At 37.0% G+C, this 26,695-nt stretch overlaps 1 protein-coding gene across 3 annotated transcripts in view; it reads right to left on the reverse strand.

The window, feature by feature from the left end:
• The window catches only part of LOC105480371 (tankyrase 2), a 66,746-nt gene that overhangs the window by 25,616 nt on the left and 14,435 nt on the right, over positions 1-26,695 (reverse strand). The window contains exons 3-13 of one of the 3 annotated variants that reach the window (XM_011739100.3): positions 24,499-24,594; positions 22,427-22,463; positions 22,174-22,249; positions 21,694-21,788; positions 19,069-19,135; positions 14,500-14,686; positions 13,300-13,421; positions 10,651-10,742; positions 10,484-10,562; positions 7,427-7,598; positions 4,428-4,507 (exon numbers count right to left, since the gene is read on the reverse strand). In XM_011739100.3, the coding sequence (XP_011737402.1) occupies positions 4,428-4,507; positions 7,427-7,598; positions 10,484-10,562; positions 10,651-10,742; positions 13,300-13,421; positions 14,500-14,686; positions 19,069-19,135; positions 21,694-21,788; positions 22,174-22,249; positions 22,427-22,463; positions 24,499-24,594 (1,103 nt within the window). Of the gene's footprint in view, positions 1-4,427; positions 4,508-4,540; positions 4,630-7,426; positions 7,599-10,483; positions 10,563-10,650; positions 10,743-13,299; positions 13,422-14,499; positions 14,687-19,068; positions 19,136-21,693; positions 21,789-22,173; positions 22,250-22,426; positions 22,464-24,498; positions 24,595-26,695 lie in introns of all 3 variants that reach the window. The other 2 variants (XM_011739089.3, XM_024792572.2) reach the window with 2 other exon arrangements.

Consider the following 26,695-nt stretch of genomic DNA (forward strand, 5'->3'; position numbering starts at 1 on the left):
TCTGGTCCTCTCATCTATGCCTTTTATTATTATTATTATTATTATTGAGACAGAGTCTCGCTCTCTTGCCTAGGCTGGGGTGCAGTGGCGCAATATCAGTTCACTGCAACCTCTGCCTCTTGGGTTCAAGCAATTCTTCTGCCTCAGCCTCCCGAGTAGCAGGGACTACAGACACATGCCACTGTACCTGGCTAATTTTTATATTTTTAGTAGAGACGGGGTTTCACCATGTTGGCCAGGTTGGTCTCGAACTCCTGGCCTCAAGGGATCCTCCTACCTTGGCCTTCCAAATGCTAGAATTACAGGTTGAGCCACTGTGCCCGGCCTCATGTATGCCTTTATATTCTACTTTTTCTAAAGCTCAAGGGTAAATTTTATTATTATCTTTACTATATATATATACACACACACACACACACACACGCGCACACACGTAAAGTGCCAATCATCAGCAAGTGTAACTTGCATTTTGTGGCAAATACACAGAGGTACATGAGATTACAGTAGCACCAGCATTACCAAGGGGCTTATTAAGAATTCAGAATCTCAGATCTCTATCTACTGAGTCAGAATTTGCCCTTTAACAAGATCCCTAGGTAATATGTAAACATATTAAAATTTGAAAAGTATTCCTTTAGAGCAGTGGTTCTCAAACTTCAATGTGCATTGGGTCCAACCCTCAAATTTTCAGTGTAACTGATGTGGGCCTAAAAATCTCCACTTCTACCAAGTTCTTGGGTGATGCTGATGCCGGTGGCTCAGGAACCATACTACACTATATGGAATGAAATAACCAGTAGAATGCTGATGGTTAGGCCGAACACAGTGGCTCATGCCTGTAATCACAGCACTTTGGGAGGCTGAGGCGCGCAGATCACTTGAGGTCAGGAGTTCAAGACCAGCCTGGCCAACATGGCAAAACCCTGTCTCTACTACTTGGGAGGGTGAGGCAGGAGAATTGCTTGAACCTGGGAGGCAGAGGTTGCAGTGAGCCGAGATCGTGCCACTGTACTCCAGCCTGGGTGACCAACCCAGACTCCATCTCCAAAAAAGAAAAAAGAGAGAAAAAAAAAAAGAATGCTGATGTTTATATACAGTTATACAGTCCTGGGGACTGGGTAGAATTAAGAAAGCAGTCAATTTTCTGTGTTCTTTGGTTCAGATGAGGAAGTGTAGTTATGAAAAGTATGAAAGTTTGGGGAAGAAAAGCAACATAGATAATAAATCAGACTGCTTAAAGAGTCAAAAGAATATATTCATATTAGTCCAGGCACGGTGGCTCACGCCTGTAATCCCAACACTTTGGAAGGCCGAGGCGGGTGGATCACCTGAGGTCAGGAGTTCAAGAGCAGCCTGGCCAACATGGTGAAACCTTGTCTCTACTAAAAACACAAAAAATTATCTGGGCGTGGTGGCGGGCGCCTATAATGCCAGATACTCGGGAGGCTGAAGCAAGAGAATCGCTTGAACTCGGGAGATGGAGGTTGCTGTGAGCTGAGATCATGCAACTGCACTCTAGCCTGGGCAACAAGAGTGAAACTCCATCTCAAACAAACAAACAAAAAGAATATGTCCATATTAGTAAAAACTCTTTCCCCTTTTTACTATCCTACGCCCAAAGCAGGGATAACCTAAGCTCAATAAAACAAAGGAGCCTGCTATCAGTGGGTTTACCTCAAGGGGTTTAATCACTGTCCTGGCAAAGCTCTTCTGTGCTTCCCAAATAGAGCTGGTGAGATATACAGATTCAGGGCCCCATTTAAGAGATGGTATTTCAGTGGGTCTCAAGTCAGGTCCCTAGAAATGACTATTTTTAACATGTTTACCAGGTGCTGCTTGGGTTTGGTAGTTATCACAGGCCATTCTACTCTTCACCTGTCAGTTAAATTTTGCCCACTCTGAGACAAGTTTTCTAATAGCAGGTGTTGAATAAAGTATCCAGCCTGGTGGATTATCAGTAAACAAACACAACTGAGCACAATAGTTAAGTGTTCATTAGGTAATACGCAGATGTTCTTGTTCCAGTGATTCGTACAGAGCCATCTGTCTAGAGGTAGGTAAGAAGAATGGTTCATGGAGATAAATGTCCATCAAGTGATTTTAAAAGCAGAGGGGAGGGAAGAATGCCGGATACTTGGCACAGGTTTTCCTGAATCCAATGGCATTATTGTGTTCTCTAAGTCCATTTCCTGCCCCCTAACTTCATCTCCTCTTTATCTATCCCCTCCTCTGGACTCCCTCTATCTTTATAAAAACAAAGTTTAGTCTTTAACATGTTTACTAAATATAGTTTTATGTTCTTTAATATATATATAAGAGAATGAGCATTTACAATTCTGTATCTCTCCCTGACCACACACACCAAAAAAAAAAAAAAAAAAAAAAAAAATCAGCTAATTGCTTTCAACTTAATTTTCATGTCTCTTGGAAAAAAAAAAAAAATCAGTTCACAACCTTTTACCTCAAGTGATTTGTATTTCCACAAGTTAGTACTAATAGAAACAAAATCCTCCTTTCAATATCCTATAAGCCTCCTACTTAAGGGAATGAGAATAATGAGGATCAAAATAAAAACATGTCAAATAATAAAACTGCATGATAGTTGCAGTTTTCTGTGAGAAATGAATTAAAAAAAAATCTGAAGTTATCTGAGATGTCTACACAGATAAAACAACAGAAAAGGATCACATGGATTTTAAAATCAATTTGTAGAAAGCTCTTCATTTAAAACGGCAGTGAATAAATTCCCTCAGAGCTCTAGCTCAGAAGAGAACAACACTTATATTTCCTTCTCAGAAAATCTAAAATTATTGACTTTGTGAGAGGGTCTGTTTAAGATTTAGAACACCCTACAGAAATATAATGAAATTGGCAGGGCATGGTGACTCATGCCTATAATCCCAGCACTTTGGGAGGCTGAGGTGGGAGGACTGCTTTGCCCAGGAGTTTGAGACCAGCCTGGGTAACATAGTGAGACTTTGTCTCTACAAGAAAAAATCAAGAAAATTAGCTTGGCGTGGCGGCATCCACCTGTAGTACCAGTTACTTGGGAGGCTGAGTCAGGAGGATCACTTGAGCCCAGAAGACGTAGGTTGCAGTGAGCCCAGATAGCACCACTGTGCTCCAGCCTGGGCAACAGACCCTGTCTCCCCGCCCCAGCCCCCCAAAAGAAATATAATGAAATTATTTCAAATAGCTACTTCTGCCATGAATTAAATCAACCAATTCAGCTTTCTGTAAAACTTACTACCTCTTAGTATCCTCTCAAACAGGACCAGCACTGTTTTGAAAAAGTCTCTAAAGGTGAAGGGGAAGAAATACAAGGCTTGTCTCCCCTACTAGTTTTGGAGAGTAACACCACTGCATTACTGAAAAATTATTTAATTCATGAAGATTAGTTAGTTAAATTTTAATATATATTAAATTCTAAAACAGTCTCACTCTCTCAAAATGTTAGGCCTTTGAGTTATATACAATTTCTGCAGGTAACAGAAATATTTGATACAGAAATATTTGATATTACATATTTACTTCTTTTTCTTTCTTTCTTTCTTTTTTTTGAGACAGTCTCATTCTGTCGCCCAGGCTGGAGTGCAATGCCACGATCTCAGCTTACTGCAACCTCCGCCTCCCGGGTTCAAACCATTCTCCTGCCTCAGCCTCCCAAGTAGTTGGGATTACAGGCACCCACACCACTCCTGGCTAATTTTTTTTTTTCCTATTTTCAGTAGAGCTGATGTTTCGCCACGTTGGCCAGGCTGGTCTCAAACTCCTAACCTCAGGTGATCCACCCACCTCAGCCTCCCAAAGTGCTGGGATTACAGACAGGCGTGAGCCACTGCGTCCAGTTTTACATACATATTTCTACAGTAAGAGTCAAAACAGTAAGGAAGGGTTACTCTGGGGAAGACTCTTGTCTGAGAAACAGGTAAGAGCTGAAGTTGTAAGCTCTGGGAAAGAGAAGTAGCAACACTGAATATATTACTACACTAAGCCCTGGATCCCTAGAGGTAGAGGGGGCAAAGAAATGAAGAAATCAGAAGAAATCTATAGACAGAAGTGATACACTGTTTTTCCCCCTTCTTGTTTTATGTGTCATATGTAAACACTAATATAAAATAATTTGATATACTTTATTCTGTTAAAGGGACAAATGAATAGGTTCTTCAAGCAAAACCCATTTGGTATCACCTGAATTTATTTATAGTTGTGAATGTAGTATTCACTGGGATGTGTGTGAAAGTGAAGTCTTTTTTCTTGCATTACTTAAGGCTCCTCATTTGTAGAGAACAATTAGATTATATTATTGACCTTTTAAAGCAAGGCAGATACAAATAAACCAGACTCTTCATTATAACAGTACAGATTAAATAACAAATGTCAAAATAAAAACCCAAAGTTAACAGAAACATAACATTGTATCTTACTTTTACAGTTTCGACATCTCCAGCCTTTGCAGCTTCCAGCAATTGTCTGTCTGCCTCTGAATTACCTAATGAGATACCCTCTAAAAAAGAGAGAGAGAGAAAGAGTGACTAACCTCTACTTGGAAGATGGAACCAAGCTTTATGGAAGGCATCTCATCAGAAAGCAAAGTTCTTTTACAATTTGGTAGATTATGTACGAAATCTCCATGGTAGTAAGAGGTTGTGGGGTGGGAAGGGAAAAATAAGATTCTCTTAAAACTCTTTGAAATACAATACATATAAGCAAAATATGCAAATGTATATAATGATTATAAAATGTGATTTAAGCAATATAAAGGAACATAAAGTAGATGACTAAAGATGGCCTGTTCTATAAGCAAGCCATTGGAATGGTGCAAAAGTATTAAATTAAGACAGCAACCAGAAATCTAACTGTGGTTCTCTCATCAATTAGCTATCTGAACTGGAGGAAGTCATTGGAACTTCTTGGGCCTCAGATTTTTTTAAATTCTAAAGACATAAGGTAGACTGGGAGAAATGTAACATCATTTCCAGGTCTGAAATTCTATGTTTATAGCTCATTTAAAGTGTCAGAAAAGGAAAACATCTACCTTGCACCTTAGAACAAAATAAACTCCAGATGGATTAAAGATGTAAGTATGAAAAATTGAACCTTAAAAATGCTAGAAGAAAACGGGGGAATATCTTCATAACATGGAATAAAAAAGCTTCTTAGAGCAGTACATCAAAAGCAGCATCAAAAAAAGAAAATTGGTATATGGAAAAATATGTCAGGTAATAACAACATTAAACAAGAACAAAATGGAAAAAAACCAAACTGTAACATGCACCTTTAAAGAGAATATATTTGAGGCTACAGTGAGCCAAGATAATGCCATTGCATTGTAGCCTGGGCAACAAGAGTGAAACTCCGTCTCAAAAAAAAAAAAAAAAAAAAAAAAAAAAAAAAAATATATATATATATAAAATACACATATACATATATATGGTGTTCTCATGAAAGGAGTACTTTGAAAGGCTTCAACAAATGAGGCAAAGACATGAACAAGAAATTCACACATACAAAAAAGATAAATGGTTGGCTGGGCATGGTGGCTCATGCCTGTAATCCCAGCACTTTGGGAGGCCAAGGCGGACAGATTACTTGAGGTCAGGAGTTGGAGACCAGACTGGGCAATATGGTAAAACCCCGTAACTACTAAAAACACAAAAGTTAGGCGCATGCCTGTAATCTCAGCTACTCAGGATGGTGAGGCATGAGAATCACTTGAACCTGGGAGGCAGAGGTTGTAGTGAGCCAAGATCGCGACACTGCACTCCAGCCTGGGTGACATAGTGAGAATCCATCTCAAAAATAGATAAATAAAATAAAAGAATAATTAAAAAAAAAAAAAGAAGGTCCGGGCGTGGTGGCTCATGCCAGTAATCCCAGCACTTTGGTAGGCCGAGGCGGGCGGATTAGAAGGTCAGGAGTTCGAGACCAGCCTGGCTAACATAGTGAAACTCCATCTCTACTAAAAATACAAAAAATTAGCCGGGTGCGGTGGTGTGTGCCTGTAATCCCAGCTACTTGGGAGGCTGAGGCAGGAGAACCACGTGAACCCAGGAGGCAGAGGTTGCAGCGAGCTGAGATTGCACCACTGCACTCCAGCCCGGGCGACAGTGCGAGACTCTGTCTGGAAAAAAAAAAAAAAAAGAAAAAGAAAAAAAGAAAAAAAAGAGAAATGGGCAACAAACACTTTAAAATTACGTTCAAACTTACTCATAATCAGAAATGCAAATTAAAATATCATTTTTTTTCCATCTGCTAGTAGGCAGAGAGGAAATGGAGAGCTACACTGATGAGACTTTTATAGTTAGCATTAAAATCTATTACTTCTGTAATTCACACATGCATATTCACTCAAGGAAAGTACTAAGAATTGTAATATCTAGTGCTGACAGAAAACAGGTGCTTTCATATACTCCGACTGTAAAATGCTAAATACCAGCTTTCTATTAATAGAAGATAATTTGACAATTACATGCTACCCTTTGACCTGGAAATTCCACTTCAATAATTTATTGTAAGAAACTAGTTGGAAAGGCAAGTAAAAAGCTATATGTAATGGTACTTAGTATAAAACTGACAAGACTGTACATTCTATCACTAGCCAACTGCATAGGACCAGTGTTATTATCCCAAAAACTGACAAGGAAATGAATGTGTGATATATGGGGGAAGTAATGGGAATCTTGAAAGCAGTCTTGTAAGTTCACAGTTTTGGCAGATTCCAGGAGGTTGCATCAATCTGCTTTCATCTGTTCAAGCAGTGTTTCTCAAAACTTGGTTCCCAGAACAAAGGCATAAAAATCATCAACGATTTACTGTTAAAGACAGAAAAGCTTGATCTATTACATTTTTCTCATCTGAACTTTCAGATGTCAAAGCTACTGCATTACACATTCTAATAAAGGTGGAGATGTACACAAAAAAACTTTAAAATTTATGGGACCAGATCTCTGGGTTGAAATGTTTCATCTATGCCAAGGGTGTAGATATTTGATCTAAATATTTTAAGATGTAATGAATATGAGAGTACTCAGTTGTTAAATGTTTTAATAAGCCAGAGAGTTGGCTACCTTATACAAACTCTACCTCCCTTGAATATGTAGGATCTAAAAATTCCTTTCTTTAAAAATAAATAGCCACCATTTTATCTTACTCTTAAAACTTTCTCGATAAAAACTTGAAAGCCATCTCTTTAACTTCAGAAAATGTGCAGAAAATGCTACTGGAACAAAAATCGTAATTATCACTTAATGACACTTGGGGACTGAAGATATTCAGCTGATTAAAAGTATAATAACCTAAGAAGAAATAACCAAAAATTCTCAAAATTTTTTTCTTATTACCAACTCCTACCTATAATACCTGATATGTGAAAAATTTTTAAAGGTTAATTTAAAACAATTCATTTCATGGAAACATATACTACCTTGGAGGAGTTGCTGTACGTTTTCATTTCCCATCTGTAAAGCAGTAAAGCCCTGAAGGGATATAATGTTAGGATCACACCCATAGCTCAGGAGTAGGCGGCAGGTTTGTAGATGGCCACAATAAGCAGCTCTGTGTAGAGAAGTCTGACCAAGATTATCCAAAGCATTAACCTTAACAATGCAGAAAAAATTGAAGTTAGCCTGCAATGCAAAATTTAAAACCATGCAATCATGTATTTAACACTTTTTACTACTTTTAAGTCTCAATTCTTTTATGAGGCCTATTATCCAATGCCAAAGCAAGTATTTTTGCTCCAATCTAGAGAATAAATTTACCAATTCATGAAGGCTACCATCAGAAGGAAGACCCAATTTTGGGTTAAATGTGAGATGCTGAATAGTAATTGTGTTTATCATTAAAGCATTCACAGATTCACAGATATTTAGAGCTAGACATTGCCTAAGAAAGTTCAACCCATGTGTTTTTACGGATCTCTAAAGTGTAGAAATGTAAAGATTAACCCCAAGATAGACAACTGTAACAAAGCCAAGATAAATTAGCATTAAAATGCTTATTTCTATTGGTTTAATCTTCTCCCTTATTTATTATGTAAAATATATAGATACACATATTATGGAATAGTCACACAGTGGAATCACTCAGCAATAAAAAGGAACCAACTATTGATACATGGATGAATCTCCAAAACATTATACAATGTGGTAAAAGCCTTACACAAAAGTATATATTTTGCATCATTCCATGTATGTCAAGGCCTAGAACAGGCACTTTTATGTCAGAAAAAATAAAATGGTTATCTGTCAAAGTGGAGATTGCCTGGGACTGTGCATTACTTCTGCCATGAGATAATGTATCTCTACAGGAGTTTTGGTTATACAGGTGTATGTACTAGTCAAAATTCGGCAAATATGCATTTAAGATCTCTGCATTTCACTGCATTCGAATTTTACATATAAAGAAAAAAATTAGCCGGGCGCAGTAGCGGGCGCCTGTAGTCCCAGCTACTCAGGAGGCTGAGGCCGGAGAATGGCGTGAACCCGGGAGGCGGAGCTTGCAGTGAGCCGAGATTGTGCCACTGCACTCCAGCCTTGGTGACAGAGCGAGACTCCGTCTCAAAAAAAAAAAAAAAAAAAAAAAAAGAAAAACTGTAAACAAAGATTAAACTCTAGTTGATGTGCATGTGGAAGTATTTAGGAGGAACAGTCTGCAAATTACTTTGAAATGTGTGAAAAAATAAGATATTGGTGGATGGAGGGAAAAATGGAAAGATATGTAATAAAACACTATAGTAAAATGTTAGTAATAGAATCTAAGTGGTAGGAAGGTATTCTCTGCAAAATTCTTTTTACTTGGTTATATCTTTGAAATTTTTCACAGTAAAAAAAATTACCTGTAAAACTCCACCAACCTTATCTCTACCTCCCTGCCCTGGAAATAATTATTCAACATAACTAAGAAATTAAGTTCCTCAGTAATCAATCCTGTGGACGACAGTGTGTTTTAAGACACTGACCTATTCATACTCATGGAATCAGATAATATGTGAATGGGAATATAATCAAGATCTCAATAAACCTAAAACTAGAGTATGAATAGCTAGGCTCCATGCTTACAGGGCCTGAAAAATTGATTTAAAATGCTCAGAACAATCAAATTGTTTATTCACATACCCTAACTCGCTGAAATGTGAAAAATACCCACTTAAAAAAAAAACTTTATCTGGGTACCACTTTATGTTAGGATTAGGGTGACCACTTGTTCTGGTTTGCCTAGGACTTTCCTGGTTTTAGCACTGAAAGTCCTGTGTTCCCAAAAAACCTCAAGTCCTGGACAAAACTGGATGGTTGGTCACCCTAGTCAAGATTGTTTCATTGAGTGTCACAACCCTAATTCAATATGCATCCAGATATTCTTCAAGTAATGTACCACAAGTACGAAAAAAGCAATCAACAAACAGTTATAGAACAGAGAGACAAGATATGCCAAGCAGTCAAGCAGATATAAACTTTATTTTATTCAATAATTTACAATAGGAAAAATCAAGATTATACATTATCAAGAATTCCCCCAAATCAAAGCGAAATTAAGACACAGAGAGGCAACACAAAAAGAAATTAAAGAACTCTAAGTGGTTTCTTGAATGAATGGAAACTCAAGAAAGGACAGGTAAGAATAAACTATTCTGCAAATTTCATTTATGGAAGGGCCTCAGAGGCCATCCAAGGAGAAGAGCGTCTATTCCTTTCTCCCTTCATCTACAGCACATCTATTCTTTCTCTGTTATAGAGTATACTGAATTTCAGCTAAAGATTTTGTTTGAAGGAGGCAAGGATCTGTGGCTAAAAACTGTAAAAACTGCTGTATTAGGTGACTACTGTCATCTCTTCCAATCTGAGATAATATGTATATCTTTTACTGAGTAGTACTTTTAAAAGTTCCTGGGTAAGAGATGATTTCTAGCTTTGATGAAAGCATATTTGGTGAATAAAATGCTTTGTGCACGAATGCCAACTAAAGAACAGTAACTTATCAACATGGGGAGCTATTATGTTTTTTGTAAAATTATTTAAATAATATATTTCCTTCCGTTCAAGTCCTTTGACTTAGTTACAGAAATAACAGAGGGTAAAAACAAAAACAAAAACGAAAGCAAAAAAAGGGTGATTGGGGTAAATAACAAAGTTATCATGACAACCAAGAATTAGAAGATATGGGTGAGAAAAGACGATTAGAAAAGATGATAGATCGGAAAAGTCCTTACGGATAACTATGACCTGTGGGCTGTGGTTAAAAGGAATGGAGGAGGGAGGACATACAGGAATAATGTGTGTCTGAATAAACCCATAGATGTTCTAGCAAAAATTAGATATAGAAAAGGTTACCTGCAGGACAATTCTTAAGCATAGTAATCTATGCTTAAGGGAAAAAAAGTAATACTCATGAGAAAGTAAATCGTTTAGGAAGTCAGGCATTTCACCTGCTAAATAAAAAATAACTCATTGGATTACCAAAGATTACCAAAAAGGAAGTATACCTTTGCTTCATGTTTCACCACTACTTCAACAACATCATTATGAGCTTTCTCAGATGCCACGTGCAGAGGAGTCAAGAATCTTAAAGAGAAAAAGTCAGCCAGACAGTGAATATATTTTCCAAAAGAGTAAAATCTCAATAACATTAAATTATTAAATGTATACTTACTCTTTCGTCTTTTCATTGATGTTTGCTCCTTTTCTTAGCAACAGTTCACATATTTGCTTTCTTTTGGGATATGGAGATGCAGCAGCACAATGCTAAATAATTTAAATTGCAGCATTAATCAAGGACTATACATAACTGATTTTAAGAACATTCGTGTTTCCCATCAAGAACTATCAAGTAGTTATTTAATCTTTTTGTTTTACTTTTGACACAACTTTGCTTTTGACTTTTGGTTGAACAGAATTGCAACAATTACCAAATTCTGACAGGGCCTGAAAATCCTACCTATCAGATAATATCTATTATTAAATATTCCAATCAAACTTTACAGTTGTCCTGTATCTTTGAAAAAGCTATCATTGGTGCGATGAAAACCTTAATGTGACCAATACCCTTTTCAAAACTGTTTCCAAGTGGCACTGTGTTGATGCATTTTAAATGTTAAGAAAACACCCCAAAGGTTGAGGTTTCTTTACATGAAGAAATAACAGAATAAAGCCGGACGTGGTGGCTCATGCCTGTAATCCCAGCACTTTGGGACGCCGAGGCAGGCGGGTCACCTGAGGTCAGCAGTTCAAGACCAGCCTGGCCAACATGGTGAAACCCCCCCTCTACTAAAAATACAAAAATTAGCTGGTTGTGGTGGCATGCGCCTGTAATCCCCGCTACTTGGGAGGCTGAGACAGGAGAATCACTTGAACCCAGGAGGTGGAGGTTGCAGTGAGCTGAGATCATTCCACTGCACTCCAGCCTGGGTGAGACAGCAAGTGACTCCATCTCAAAAAAAAAAAAAAAAAAAAGAAATAACAGAACATTCATCAGTTCTGGATTCTGTTTGGTAATAGCACTGATGGAACAGCTGATAAGCTGAGCAGTACTTATATCTCTCTCAACTAGTTGCTTCGGCAGAATAAGGAGCATGCATTACCTCTTTGCAAAATGAGTGGTGGAAAATGATATAATCTGGAGTTTGAGGCTGCAGCATCTCTATGTATGATGTATCCAGGAGGAAAGGAGACAGGAAGTAGAGATTTGCCAGTTATAAGCCTAAGCCTAATATCTGCATAACAGGTGTTCAATAATGTCTGAATGATACATGACTAAATCAATGTATATATGTTAAGTTAAAACTGAAACCTGAAAACCTACAGAATAAAGATTCTGGGTAATTTTTCAGCTAAGTTGCTCTACACATCTAAAAACACAATACATATGAAATTTGTTATTTGATTTTAACCTGTTGTTAAAGTTTATCGGATCCTCATGACTTTGCTGCAGATCCATTCTTTGATGTTGTCGTCACCAAAATCATTCCTTTATCCTAAATAAAACCAATTCTAATTGGAGAACATAGTTCCTTTGGTAGGTTAAGGGTAATCATCCCAGGACATCTATTATGAGAGCACAGAGACTGGACATGGTTTTTTAAATACTTTTTTTTGTTTTAAAATCACATCCACCTCAAATTACACCCTGCTCCTCTGCACCATCATGGAGCAGGGCCTGTAAATCTCTGGGAACCTGTAAGAAACTGCTACTGCACCATAACCACTCACCAACACATCTCCTACTGTGTTTTAAGGTTAATTACCAAAACGAGTTGCTTAATAGTAGTATGTATATTTAGGGGAAAACAACACGTAGTATTAGCTTTTCAGACCAGAATTTTCCATGTTAGTCTTTCCAAGTTTCTTTGTACAGTTTTAATGCTGTTGTGGTTTTAATTTTGTACTAGTATTTCTTATTAGTCTACAGCTTAACTATTTTTTTTTAAATTTAGATGTTTCTTACACGCAGTAAAAAAGGTCCAAAATGCTTTACAGGTAGGTTTCTACATAAACTTCATAGTTTACATTATGGCATAAGGAAGAAAACTTATTATAAAAGATATTAGGTAAGTAAGGCTTACCATCAGTTAAATCTGCTTCTACACACATTAATTTACTTATCTTCTCTTACCCGAAGCACATTCTGCAACTCATACAACAGGATTTACTTTCTTCCTTTTACATTTCTACCTTTAAGTTTTTTTTCACCTTTCGATTTTAAGGTAGCCCCTGATTTTACCATTCGCTCTCTTACCTTTTATCACGTATCCCTATTAGCTCCCATTCTTTTCTGTTTTTCCTTAGGCTTCTCTACTCACATCCACTTTGTCATAGCTCCACAGTTATTATTACCTCTGTCAGGGAAGTAACCTCTAAAATACTTTATGCACATTCTAGATTTAATTTTGAAGAAGGAAGCGACTACACCAAGTGTTTTTATCTGGATGGTGGTATTTATTTTATTTTTCATTATTTTCATTGGGTTCCAAAATTTCTAACTTAAGCATTCATTTTTATAACCTCTAAAAAAGCAAACGATATGTATCATTTATGATAATAAAAGCATTACATATAATACATGCCAGAATCTGAACAGATTTTTTTTTTTCTGGAGATTCTCGAACTGATAATAGCTTGGCCTTCTGCAGGGTGAGGCTGTCTATTTTTTGGCACTGTTTAAATTTTTAAAAAATATTTGTATAGGCAGTAATTTTTTAAAACTACAGACTCAAAAAAATGCTAGTTCTAAAAGTAGGATATTATTATTAGTTTAGCACGTTCTTGGTTATTGTATTTTAAAAACTTAAATCTGAAACATTACCAATGCTGTTTCATGTGTTTGAGGATGCTTGAAATTCACCATTTCCAGAGAGAGATGTTTTTTGATTCGAGTAACATCAGCTTCTCGTGCAGCTTGCAGCAACGAGTGGCCTTTAAATTCATCTAGACGAAGAAAAAGCATTTATATCTATAACGAGATCAAATTGAAAAGGCTTACCTAAAAGATACCTAGTATTTTCCTTGAAATTATTTTCAAAATAATCTTCCAATATAGCCAGATTGAGGCTCTAAAGATATTCTCCAAATTTAACCCCTGAAACAGACAGGGGTACTCCAGTTCCCCTCAGTTATGGTGCAACTGTATAGACATATGGCCTCAAGAATGTACACAGGTTTAGCCCATGGCAGAATCATGGTCTGTTCTAATTCATAATTCATTCTGGGATATCTGGAATACTACAATATATTCCTAGACCAGAGAGGTTTTAGAATTTTTCAAGCACAAAATTTTTCTCAGTAAAGAAACAGTGATCTCTACACTGACATCATGGCTATAACAGACAGTTTTGCTCATACCATCAGGGAACTGGGAACTAGACAAGTTGGATATTTGCAAAAGCCACCTATGATGATGAAAAAATAAAAGAGGTTTTCCTTAAGATTCTCTTTTACTCATCAGACTTGTGGAACTACCAATTATTCTTTATTATTCCAGGATAATACAAATCCATTATAAGTTGCTTATTTATATGCACTAATACCATATCCAAACTAGGTGGTTATTTCTCACTACATTTACTTCAGCTATAGACAGAAAATCAAAGAACTGGGGCCAGGTGCCAACAAATATTAGATGTTAAGATCTGGAGGCTGTTTACAAGATGGCAATCTTATGAAGCTGTAACTTCACAAATTCATAAGCTTCATAGATTAAACAGAAAAGTCATATCAAAGATGAAAACCAAATGCTTTCATTTCAAAGGCATACCATCTAATAAGTCTAATACAGTACATATAAAAAGCACATAAGTTGACTTGAAAAAATTAATACAAACATATTTTATTTTCATAGCATCTTAAATAGAAACTTCCAAATTATTAAATATGCTAAACAACATGGATACCCATGGCTAAGAAAAATATTCTATTATTTAAACATTTCTAAAAACAAATAGGAAAGAAAAAATGTTCAGTTTATTGATATAATATCCTACCTGAACATTCATAATTTTATACTCACATGCTAATCTTTCTTTTAACTGTGGTGTGGGAGCCAGGTCTATAGCACTTTTATTGTGACAATTGAGCAGTGTTGGGTCTGCACCATAACTTAAGAGAAGAGAACATACTTCAACCCTGTTCTTAGAAGCTGCCTCATGAAGAGGAGTGAACTGCCACAAGTCCATTGCATTTACACATGCACCATGCTGGAGAGCAAAAAGCATCATATATTTAACGTTCAATTTTCTAAAGAACTCAGAATTATTAGTACTGTGTAATTTAACATCATACAGCTAAAACAGGTTATGTTCCCAAAGTTCACTTTTTAAGCCAATTATTTCAGAATGAGTATACATTTTTCCCAAAGGAAAAAACAGTAGCTGATTGCTAGGCCTACCCACGAGGGTCTACTTAACTTTTCTACTTTTAAGAACAGTTAAGAATGAAGCTTTAGATTTAACCTGCATCTTTTCCAAGAACGAATTCTCCTCTTGAGGGATAGCTGACAGTGAAACACACAACTTTGATGAATTCTGACAAATGTATATATCTGTGATACCATCACCCAAATCAAGATATAAGACCCTTTCATTACCCCAGAATGTTTCCTCATGCTCCTTTTATAGACAATTCCTGCTCCCATTCTGGCCACATATTAGATATATCTGTTCTTCAATTTCATAAAAATGGAAGAATATAAATTTCTAATGTATGTACTTCTTTGTCTAGATTCTTTCATACATATGTTTCTGAGATTCATTCATGTTGTTGCATAAGTAGTTCATTTTCATTGTTGAGGAGTATTTCACAGTATAGATACACCATAATTTGCTTATTTATCATCCTATTAAGGGACATTTGGACTGTTTCTAGTTGGCCGGTTGAGTATCTCTAATCTGAAAACCTGAAATGCAAAATACTCCAAAATCCAAAACTTCTGAATACCGACGTGACGCCACAAGTGGAAAATTCCACACCTAACCTCATACACACAAACTTAATTCATGCACAAAATTATTAAAAATTTATACAAAATTATCTTCAGGCTACGTGTATAAGGTGCATATGAAACATAAGTGAATTTCATGTGTAGACCTGGGTTCCATCCTCAAGATATCTCATTACATAGTATATATGCAATATTCTAAAATCCAAAAAAATCTGAAATCTAAAACACTTCTAATCCCAAGCATTTCAGACAATGGATAGTCAACCTGTGTTACAAATCAGCTATCATAAACATTTCTTTATGAACATATACTGTCATGGTAGATATAAGTTTAACTTTATTAGAAACTGTCAAAAGAGTTTTCTAATGTGGCTATAGCATTTTATACAGCCACCAGCAACATTTGAGTTCCAATTGCTACATATCCTTGCTAACACTTTCTATTGTTAGGCTTTTTAATTTTAGCCGTTTCCAAGTACTGGAGTTGGCTAAGCATGGAACACTGAAGCCATACTAGTTTAACCAATCAAACACAAATTTCCTACTACAGCATTCAACTAAGGTGAACCAGCTTCTTACACTTTCAATATTTTCAACAATGGGGAGCTAATTTGCAGCCAACATGGCTTTTTATAGTTACTAGAGAACTTCTGTTGTTAGAAAGTTTTCTTCTACATTAAGTTAAAATATGCACTCTTAACTTTCATCTGTTTGCCTCTGGAGCAAAAGATAATCATAAAGGACACTCATCTTTTTTTTTTTTTTTGAGACGGAGTCTCGCTCTGTCGCCCAGGCTGGAGTGCAGTGGCCGGATCTCAGCTCACTGCAAGCTCCGCCTCCCGGGTTCACGCCATTCTCCTGCCTCAGCCTCCCGAGTAGCTGGGACTACAGGCGCCCGCCACCTCGCCCGGCTAGTTTTTTGTATTTTTTTTTTTTTTAGTAGAGACGGGGTTTCACCGTGTTAGCCAGGATAGTCTCGATCTCCTGACCTCGTGATCCACCCGTCTCGGCCTCCCAAAGTGCTGGGATTACAGGCTTGAGCCACCGCGCCCGGCCTAAGTTGTCATATTACAATTTATACTTTGAGTTAATGGATCATTTAAACACTCTGTATTATTGTTTAAATTAAGAAGTAAACATCAAAGCATTTTCTCCTCTCCCATCTTGTTCTTGTGCGACTTATTTCGTGAACTTAAGTGTCCTTGCTGAGCCCCATTATATTTAATCTTACTGGCTTCAACCAAAGCTTAGAGCCTGGTGAGATGGTTTTGACCCTTGATTCTATCAACTTGAATATCAGTTATCCTTCCCAGCTTCATGTTAATCTGCAAACTGGGTAAGTATCCCTTTTAATTTTTTATCAAGTCAACCATAAAAGTGTGCATCACAACAAAGATAAAGATAGAAGCTTCAGGCCCCACTGGAGGTTCCAACATTGCCTTCCAAGCAAAGAAATATCAGTCAACACACTGCACAGTGGTTTAATTAATTATGACTCTATCTGACATAATTTTTCCCTCCACTCTAGCCAGATCTATCTGCTTGCTTCCTAGTATTCAGAGACTATGAGGAAGAATGTTAAGAGAATTCCCTGTAAGTCTTGTGCCTGTTAGTGCCAGACCTTCATTATTTGAATGCTTTGCCCAGGGAATCATGTCTTAGTGCCTTCCATGGCTAGCAAATGCCCTGGTCATGGAAAGCAGTCACTGGGTGTTTGCTGTTAAATGCCAGCTTCTGCTAGCCAAACTATTTAGGCAAGTGTTGCCAATTGACTCAGCACTGCTCAGAATCTGCATTCTCAATCCCTATCTACTTGTTTTCTCCTGACTTTGCTTAACTTTACTACCCTGGTAACTATTACACCCTCACGTTAGCTAACCCCCTCTGTAGGTATGACCTCTAGTCAGCCTTTCATTCTTATTTAGTAAAACACTAGGTCTTAGGAAAATACCACTCAGTTGTCTTTAAGTCCCAGTGCAATCTGTTTGATGTTTCATTCTTATCCATAACAACTTTCTAATGTTCTGCTGGAGTCAAGATTTTATAAGAAGCAAAAGCATTACTCTCACAAATGTATAACACTACAGCCACATTATAAGTTTACTAAGGTTTATATGCTACTCAGAGTATCTAATTATTATTATAAAGTTGTTTCTACGGGAAAATGTATTTCATAAGACGCAGGCCCAAAAGGAACCACAGAGGCATTGGAAACAAGTGTCCTCTTTCTCTTCCCATAACAGCTGCAGAGAGTGGGGAAAAGTACTGAAGGGGTAGAATGGGTGCAGGGTAACAGAAGTTAAAGGGTATGGGTAACATCCTGGGATCCACTCCCAAGGATAATATATATCTTCTACTCTCACCTAAAAGGGATCAAAATAGGAAGTTTCGGGCTGGGCTTGGTGGCTTATGTCTGTAATCCCAGCACTTTGGGAGGCTGAGGCGGGCAGATCACCTGAGGTCAGGAGTTTAAGAGCAGCCTGGCCAACATGGTGAAACTCTGTATCTACTAAAAATAGAAAATTAGCTAGGCATGGTGGCACATACCTGTAATCCCAGGTACTTGGGAGGCTGAGGCAGGAGAATCGCTTGAACCCAGGAGGCAGAGGTTGCAGCGAGCTGATTGTGCCACTGCGCTCCAGGCTGGGAGACAAAGCAAGACTCCGCCTCAAAAAAAAAAAAAAAAAAAGTTTCTTGCTAGTCTTGGGAACCTGTTTGTTAAACAGTTGTTGAACATACTGGAAGAAGTGAACCTTACCAAATGGGCCTGCTCCAACTCAAAGTACAATTGGCAAATCTTGCTATTATATCTGGTGGTTTTAACAAAATATGATTCACTAAAAACTGCTTCTTAGAGTTTTGAAACTTCACCTTTAGCTATAAATTATGGAATCACTTTATCTGCTATTCATTATTATTATTATTATTATTATTTTTTGAGACAAGGTCTCACTCTTGCCCATGCTGGAGTGCAGTGGTGCGATCTGGGCTCACTGTAACCTCCATCTCCAGGGTTCAAACGATTCTCCTGCCACAGCCTCCTGAGTAGATGGGATTTCAGATGATGCGTCACAAGATGATGTGTAGCAAGATAACACTGCTACTTTATATTTAAAAACATATAGTATCCAGGCTGGGTATGGTGGCCCATGGCTGTAATCCCAGCACTTTGGGAGGCCGAGGCAGGTGAATCACTTGAGGTCAGGAGTTCAAGACCAGCCTGGTTTCACCAGAGATGGTGAAACCCCATCTCTAACAAAATTTAGCTGGGCGTGATGGCGCATGTCTGAAATCCCATCTACTCAGAAGGCTGTGGCAGGAGAATCGTTTGAACCCTGGAGGTGGAGGTTGCAGAAAGCCAAGATCGCACCACTGCACTCCAGCCTGGGCAAGAGTGAGACCTTGTCTCAAAAAAAAAAAAAAAAAAACAACCAAAAAAAAAACCATATGGTATCTCAAAAATCTCAAAGCAGTCAAATGCTGAGCTATCAGTCACCTATATTTTATAATGCTTATAAATACTTCTACTTCTTTAAGCACTAAGAACACAGAAAATAAAAAGAAACCCAGATACGCTAATGTATTTCAAGTTACTCTACATAACTCCAGAAAGTAATTAGAGAGTACAAGAGCACTAACCTTGACCAAAAGTTCAGTTACTTCATAATGACCATAAGAACAGGCATTGTGCAATGGTACCAGATCACTACAATGAGAAGGGGAAAAAAAATCCTGTTTTAGTATATATTTCTTAGGCCTACGGAAATTTATAAATTAAAATGTATTTAATTACTTAAATAGCAAGTGGATTATGTGATGTTCTAATAAAAATGTTCAAAATTTAGTAACATCCATTTGAACCCTAAGTCCTAAGAATTTGAACTCCCAAGTCTCTTTCAAATCTGTCTTCCTTTATACTTCACTGCTACTGCCACTGCCTTAGTTTGGGCCTGTTATTTCTCCCTTGCACTACTGAAACAGCCCCCACTCCACTTTATCCTCCAAGCTGAGGCAGATTTTTCTAAAAGGTAAGTCTGATGTAGTTACACCTTAACACTGTGCTTTCAAGAGATGGTTCCAACTTATTAACGTGGCACACACAATTATCTGGCTCCCTCTCTAGGCTTACCCTTCAATAATGATATGCTAAACTTATAGTTCCCTGTATGTCTCTACACATACTGTTCCCTGGGTATAGATTTCCCTCCCTCCTTTGTTCTGGATCATTTCTACATGTCTTTTCCAGACTTAGCTAAAATACTAGCTCATTTTTAAAACTTTTTTGAGATCCTTAATAAGCTGAAACCCAATTCTTCCATGATGGGAGTGGAGGAAGAACTTTCTCTATGGGAAGATACAGTGAAACTTTAAAATCTTGACTTCTATCTTTAAGCTTTTCCTTCTCCTTTGGGATCACTCACTAATATGCTGCCACAGCCACCATCATGCCAGCCTCTGGTAAGGGATGGTCACCTGTGATTTAGTCTTTAGTTCTACGAGTCCTCTCTTGAAAGGTTCATGGCTTTCCTTACTATTTTTGAATATATGATTCTTCACTTGCCTGAGCACCAATTTTGTTCCTAACCACCTACTAGATGCTTCCACTATGTTCCTGTATCATCCCATTAAACTAAGTGTTCTAGGCCGGGTGTGGTGGCTCACATCTGTAATCTGAGCACTTCGGGAGGCTGAGCCAGGTGGATTACCTGAGGTCAGGAGTTCGAGCCTGGCCAACATGGTGAAACCTCGTCTCTACTAAAAATATGAAAATTAGCTAGGTGTGGTGGTGGGTGCCTGTAATCCCAACTACTCAGGAGGCTGAGGCAGGAGAATCACTTGGACCCGGGAGGCAGAGGTTGCAGTGAGCTGAGATCTTACCACTGCACTCCAGCCTAGGCGACAGAGCGAGACTCCGTCTCAAAAAAAAAAAAAATAAAATAAAATAAAATAAAATAAAATAAAAATAAAATAAAAAACACAACAAGCAAACAAAAAATAAACTAAGACTTCTAGAAGTCAATTCAACAGTTTCCCCCCAAACAATTTTGCCTTGTGTATTTCATATGTGTATCATTGGATCTAACTCATTCAGAACTTGAAGTGTAGTTTTCCTTTTATTCCTCGCTCATCATACCCATTCGACAAATCTTATCCATTCTTTTTTTTTTTTTTGAGATGGAGTCTTGCTCTGCCACCCAGGCTGGAGTGCAGTGGCGCGATCTCGGCTCACTGCAAGCTCTGCCTCCCAGGTTCGCGCCATTCTCCTGCCTCAGCCTCCTGAGTAGCTGGGACTACAGGCGCCTGCCACCACGCCCGGCTAATTTTTTGTATTTTTAGTAGAGATGGGGTTTCACCATGTTAGCCAGGATGGTCTCGATCTCCTGACCTCTCCCAAAGTGCTGGGATTACAGGCGTGAGCCATCGCGCCCAGCCCAAACCTTATCCATTCTTACACAGAAATAACTCTTGCATCTATTCCTTCATTTTCATTTATTCTGCCACCATTATTATGAATCCTGATTATGCTTAACCCTCTAGAATGCTCACTTTCCTAATTGCTGCTTTTGCTTCTAGTCCTCTCTCCCAATTTAGCCAACACACTGCTTTCAAATGCACCTCTTAAAACTTCTTTTAGAATAATAATCTCCTTTGTTTCAGATCACAGAGTGAAGTCTGAATTACTTAGGCTAAATACCAAGTCCTCCAAAACCTGGTTCTTACCTATTTCTTTAATTCTAACCTTCATTTGTTTCTTGTGTGAATCATCTTCTCCAGCAAAGCTAGTCTAGTCACTGTTTTTAAAATGTGCTTTAATGTCTGCTTTAGCAGCCCCCAGTTATCCTAACTGTCTTGCAGACTAATGTTCCGCAAACTGCTTTCTTGAATTGAGACTTGACTTTACAGTCCAGGTCAAGTCATACCTCATTCTGAGGGATTTCCCAACCACTTCAGTCAACCATCACTGAGAGTTCCCTCTTGGGAACTCCTGCAGTGCTCTCTCTCTCTCAATGACCAAACACTTGGTAGAGACCTCATAGTATTCTTAGGTATCTTTTCATGCTCTCTGAAGTGTAATGTACACCTTCTATGAGCTGTGGGCTTAAGGTTTTATAATTTCCTGTGCCCTCAGAGAACCTGTACATTGTAAAAGCTCGATACATATTAATGTTATTTAGTAAAAAATATGATTTTTATAAGGTTAAAAAGATTGTTTTAAGATGACGGTAACACATAAAAAGTCCTTGTTTTTGTTCAAATGCTTACCCTTTATCTTTAGCATGGACATCAGCTCCATGTTGCAATAACAACTGTACAATCTTTACTCTGTTATATCCTGCTGCCAAATGCAATGGAGTCGACTGAAATATTAATCAAATATATTAATGAAATTCAAATAATGGTTGAATAAAATGTGTAAGAGAGAAAAAACCCAAATATAAAACCAGAAAATCCAATTATGACTTCATTGTCTAAGTAGTTATCAATTTGGTTTTACAAAATCCAACATACATATTAAAGGCATAGTATACAAGTTTATAAATTCACTATTACATATAGGAAGCAAATAACTGTTTATCATCAATAAGGTTTTACTAAGCTTAAGAATTTGAAATACTGAAAATACTGAAATACTTAAAACATCAGTGCTCTCTTCAAATATATTTCAATTTATTGTAAGATAAACACATCTTTATCTTTATGTTACCAGGAGATAAGCACAAACTCAGTTGCAAAAGGAAGTACCTTTCTGCCATCACTTGCGTGGCAGTTGACATTTAATGGTGTGAGTAGAGCCATCATTTTTTCTTCATTGCCACTCCTAGAATACAAAAAAAGTATTAGCAATTTGCATTCTTCATCAGATCTTCCTCAAGATAAGTACTGTAACCATTACAAAAAATTCTATTTAAAGTTTGCTTACTGTAAAAAAAAAAAAAAAAAGAAAAAAGTTAATGGTGAAGTATTCCTGTCAAATATTTAAAACATTAGTATGTACCTGGCACTTTCCAAGAGTTCATCCTTCTTATATTCACCTGTGAATTAGAAAAAAAAAAAGTATAGAAATTAAAAAGAAAAATTAACAAGTTTTATGCAAAAAGACGCCCAATGAATTATAAAGTAGATAAATTTGGAAATAAATTTCCAATAAATGGAAAATAGTTCATTAACAGAATATTATGTAGTTTAAAAATATTTGCATGAAAAGCAAACATGAAATACCTTTGCTATGGGATTAAAAAAAAAAAGATTCTATTTTATATAATGAAAGGCAACCTCAACTATATAAAAACAATATGCTCAGGAGAAGGAAAATCCAAAAGAAAATATACCAAAATATTAACAAAGTTTATCTCGGGTCATAGATTATTGGTGACCTTTTCCTTTTTCCCTTCAAATTTCCTAAAATGAGTATAGTATTTTCATAACAGAGAAACAAAATGTATCTACAACTTTGTTCCAAACCTAAAAAAGGCCAGGTGTATTGGCTCATGTCTGTAATCCCAGCACTTTGGGAGGCTGAGGTGGGTGGATCGCTTGAGCCCAAGAGTTAGAGACTAGCCTGGGAATACGGTGAAACCCTCTCTCTACAAAAAATACAAAAATTGGCTGGGTGTGGTGACGCACACCTGCAGTCCCAGCTACTCGGGAGACTGAGGTTGGAGGATCACCTGAGCCTGGATAGGTTCAGGCTGCAGTGAGCTGTGACTGTGCCACTGCACTCCAGCCTGGGCGACAGAGCGAGACCTTGATATACACACACCCACACACACACACACCCCCCAAAAACAAACCCCTAAACAAAACAAACAAAACTCAATAAACCAACATTATAGAAATTACAAAAGAATCTATAGCATCACTGATGATAACATAATCATTAACATCTTTATGAATCTAGATTTTTCAACATTAATATCATGCTTATTTAATGCTACTTTAAATATATACAAATATAAAAAAGGATTAACTATGAACTCTATTTCTTCTTTATTAAAGCCTTTACTTTTACAAATGAATACAAACAAAACTATAAAATCAACAAAATTTAAATTAATACAATGATTTGCTAAATGACATTCAAACTGCTGCCCACAATGTGAATTGTGTATTGACTGCCAAGGCAACACTTCTTTTGAGGCCCAAGATTTAAAAAACAAAAATAAAAGCATGGAATAACATGGACTACTAAAGGAGAAAATGAACACTGATTGATAGTCACAATAACAGTGCACACTTCTAAAAGTCTTTTCAAGAAGAAGTCTAAATTTTCTCAGCAATGGTAGAAGAAATAACACAAAATCCAGGCACAAAGCTCACAGCAAAGCCCCTTAGGCTCTTGACTTTAGATTAGGTATGATTCTAGTTATCACAAGGTAGATAAGAATATGGTAAATAATATGGCTGAGTTGCTAAGAGGAAAGCACACTGACAAGGGAGATAATATGTGAAGTGGATACAACTCAAGAAAGCTTGTCAATCTAAACTATAGCTTACTCATAGCAATAGGTTTCAAGGACATAAATATGTTACAGCAGAGTACAACTAGCATTCTTCATGGTACCGAAATGAGTGTGCCTAGAATCCTCTTCTGAATGGCTAGTGCTTTTTGAAAGGATTCCATCAAAAATTATTAAAATACATTAAAAAAAAAAAAGCAGTACAGCTTGAATATCCCTTATCTGAAATGCTTAAAACCAGAAGTGTTTTGAAGTTTGGATTAGAAATACTCAACCTGTATATAAAGGGGCAGGCATAAGTTATCTGAAAAACTCAGGGGTATTTAAGAAATATCCTGAATATACTACAGCAACATACAATTATCTATTACCCTCACTCCCAATAAGGTAACAATGACATATGTAAACATCAATTAGAAAAGAAAAAGAAAGCTTTATTTTTCTTAGAGGAGAATCAAATGTCAGCTATCTACATGTAGAAAAGGAAAGCTACTGAACTGACACTATTTTAAAAATCTAGCTGAGGTCATTAATCACAGGAGGCAAATTTCCTACCTGGCAAGCTTGTTCTTTACAGGCTTCCTGGAATAACCAGAGTATACAGACTTACCAGTAAGCACTGCTTTGGCAGATGGATCTGCTAAATCCAATGCTGTCCTTCCATCTGTATTTCGGATGGTTGGCTCAGCTCCATGCTGTAAGAGCACTGCAAAATAGCAACACTATTTTGAAGTTCAATGGTAATTTTAACAACTTGATTTTAGTAAATCATTTTCTCAAGAATTCTGGTCCAGCAAAGTCTCAAAGTTGTTTAAAGACCTTTCGTATCTTGTCAGAATGGGAATGTTACATTTTAAATATAAAAATAATACATATTCTATTATTTAATGCATTAAAGACACATTAAATAAGTTCCCCCTCAGTTCAATGTAGATTTTCCTTTGCTATTTATACAGCTGGTGACAAGTGACTAAGGATAGATAAGAGTGTATAAGGGGGAAAAAAAGGCAAGTGTGCTTGAAAGCTTTTTTCTTATTCCAAAAGAACACTGCTTATGCTAGAAAGACTGTTCACCATGACAGAAATAAAATGTCTAAAGCTATAGATAGCCTGGGAACAGAGATTGTAGAATTTTTAAGGAAAAAAAAAAACCACACAGGTAAATTCTTTTTTAAAAAACACAAACAAAAAACTGAATGGCTTCCTTATGCTTTCAACAAATTCTGTAAGGTCGTCAGTCATTATCTTTCTATTCTTCAGGAAGGCTGAATAATCAACAGGAGGCTGCTTGTATTTGTCCACTATTGAAACCATAATACAATGCACTTGTAAGGTATAAGGTAAACAGTCTAAAGAGTGGAGTAGGTGCATTGAAACCAAGGTGCAAATTACTCCTTATAAGGACAATTTTTCTTTGGAAAAATCTTAACTGAGGGATATATAAATAAGGGTTGCTAGCTGACCAGTTAGTTTTTTGAGGTTAACTACACTGAATTTTAAGTTAAAATCCAAATACCCTTAGTAGGGTTAACCTACCCCAAATCAAAACTACTACATTATAATTCAAGGCACATAAAAAGAGAAGTCTTGGCTGGGTGCGGTGGCTCACGCCTGTGATCCCAGCACTTTGGGAGGCCAAGGCGGGAGGATCAAGAGGTCAAGAGACAGAGACCATCCTGGCTAACACGGTGAAACTCTGTCTCTACTAAAAATACAAAAAATTAGCCTGGGCATGGTGGCGGGCACCTGTAGTGAGGCTGAGACAGGAGAATGGTGTGAACCCGGGAGGTGGAGCTTGCAGTGAGCGGAGATAACACCACTGCACTCTAGCCTGGGTGACAGAGCAAGACTCCGTCTGAAAAAAAAAGAGAAGTATTGTGTTTTGTTCTGTACTATATTATTATTTGTATTATTATGAAGATATTCCAGTATACTCTCTAAATAAGGAGCTGGAGGAAGACAGGCAAATATGTGCAGAAAGGAAGCTCAGTTCTTGTTCTTTGATAGGGTGAATTTCCATTCTGCTCTACTCCTATATATACCAGTGCTGTTCAACAGAAATAAAACATGAGCCACATAAATAATTTAACATTTTCCAGTAACTACATTAAAAAAAGAAACAGTTCAAATTAATTTGAACACACTTCACCTAATACATCCAAAAATTCAATATTTACATTTATATTATAATCAATATAAAAGTAGATATTTTACTTTTTTTTTGTACTAAGTCTCTGAAATGTGGTATGCTTTTTCCCTTAGAGTGTATCTCAATTCAGACATTTCAAGCTCTTAGCTACCATATTGGATAGTGCAGATTATAACTACCTTTGGAAAACTCTACATTATTAAAACTAATTAATTATATGTCTAAGACTCTGAGGTACCAGAGATGGGTTATGTGGTAAAAATGATGTATTTGAATGTAGGGCAGGAACAATTTAAGATAACATACAGAAAAGGAGAATTGGACAGAGGTAACCAGGAAATCCATTTCACATCTTTATAAATGACCTAATTTAAGCTGGTGAGGTTGACATAAACAGTGATTTGGGATGCTGGGGACGATGAGGTCCAATTTAAGTCTAGCATAGAGCACCTGGACTTTTTCTAGTGCACTGAACTCACTTTCTATATCTGTTAAGGATTTCAACTGTCCCTATTTTACATCAGGAAATAATGGAGTTAAGGTGGCAATGAGTCCAAAATCCTTGAATTTGTTTGTCTCACAAAAGTAAATACCAGGTTAATAAAAATTCTCAAAAAGCCTTCTCACATACTATATACTTTTCTTACTTATCCTGCCA

Source organism: Macaca nemestrina, chromosome 9 (assembly GCF_043159975.1).
Source record: "Macaca nemestrina isolate mMacNem1 chromosome 9, mMacNem.hap1, whole genome shotgun sequence".
Taxonomy (NCBI): Eukaryota; Metazoa; Chordata; class Mammalia; order Primates; family Cercopithecidae; genus Macaca; species Macaca nemestrina.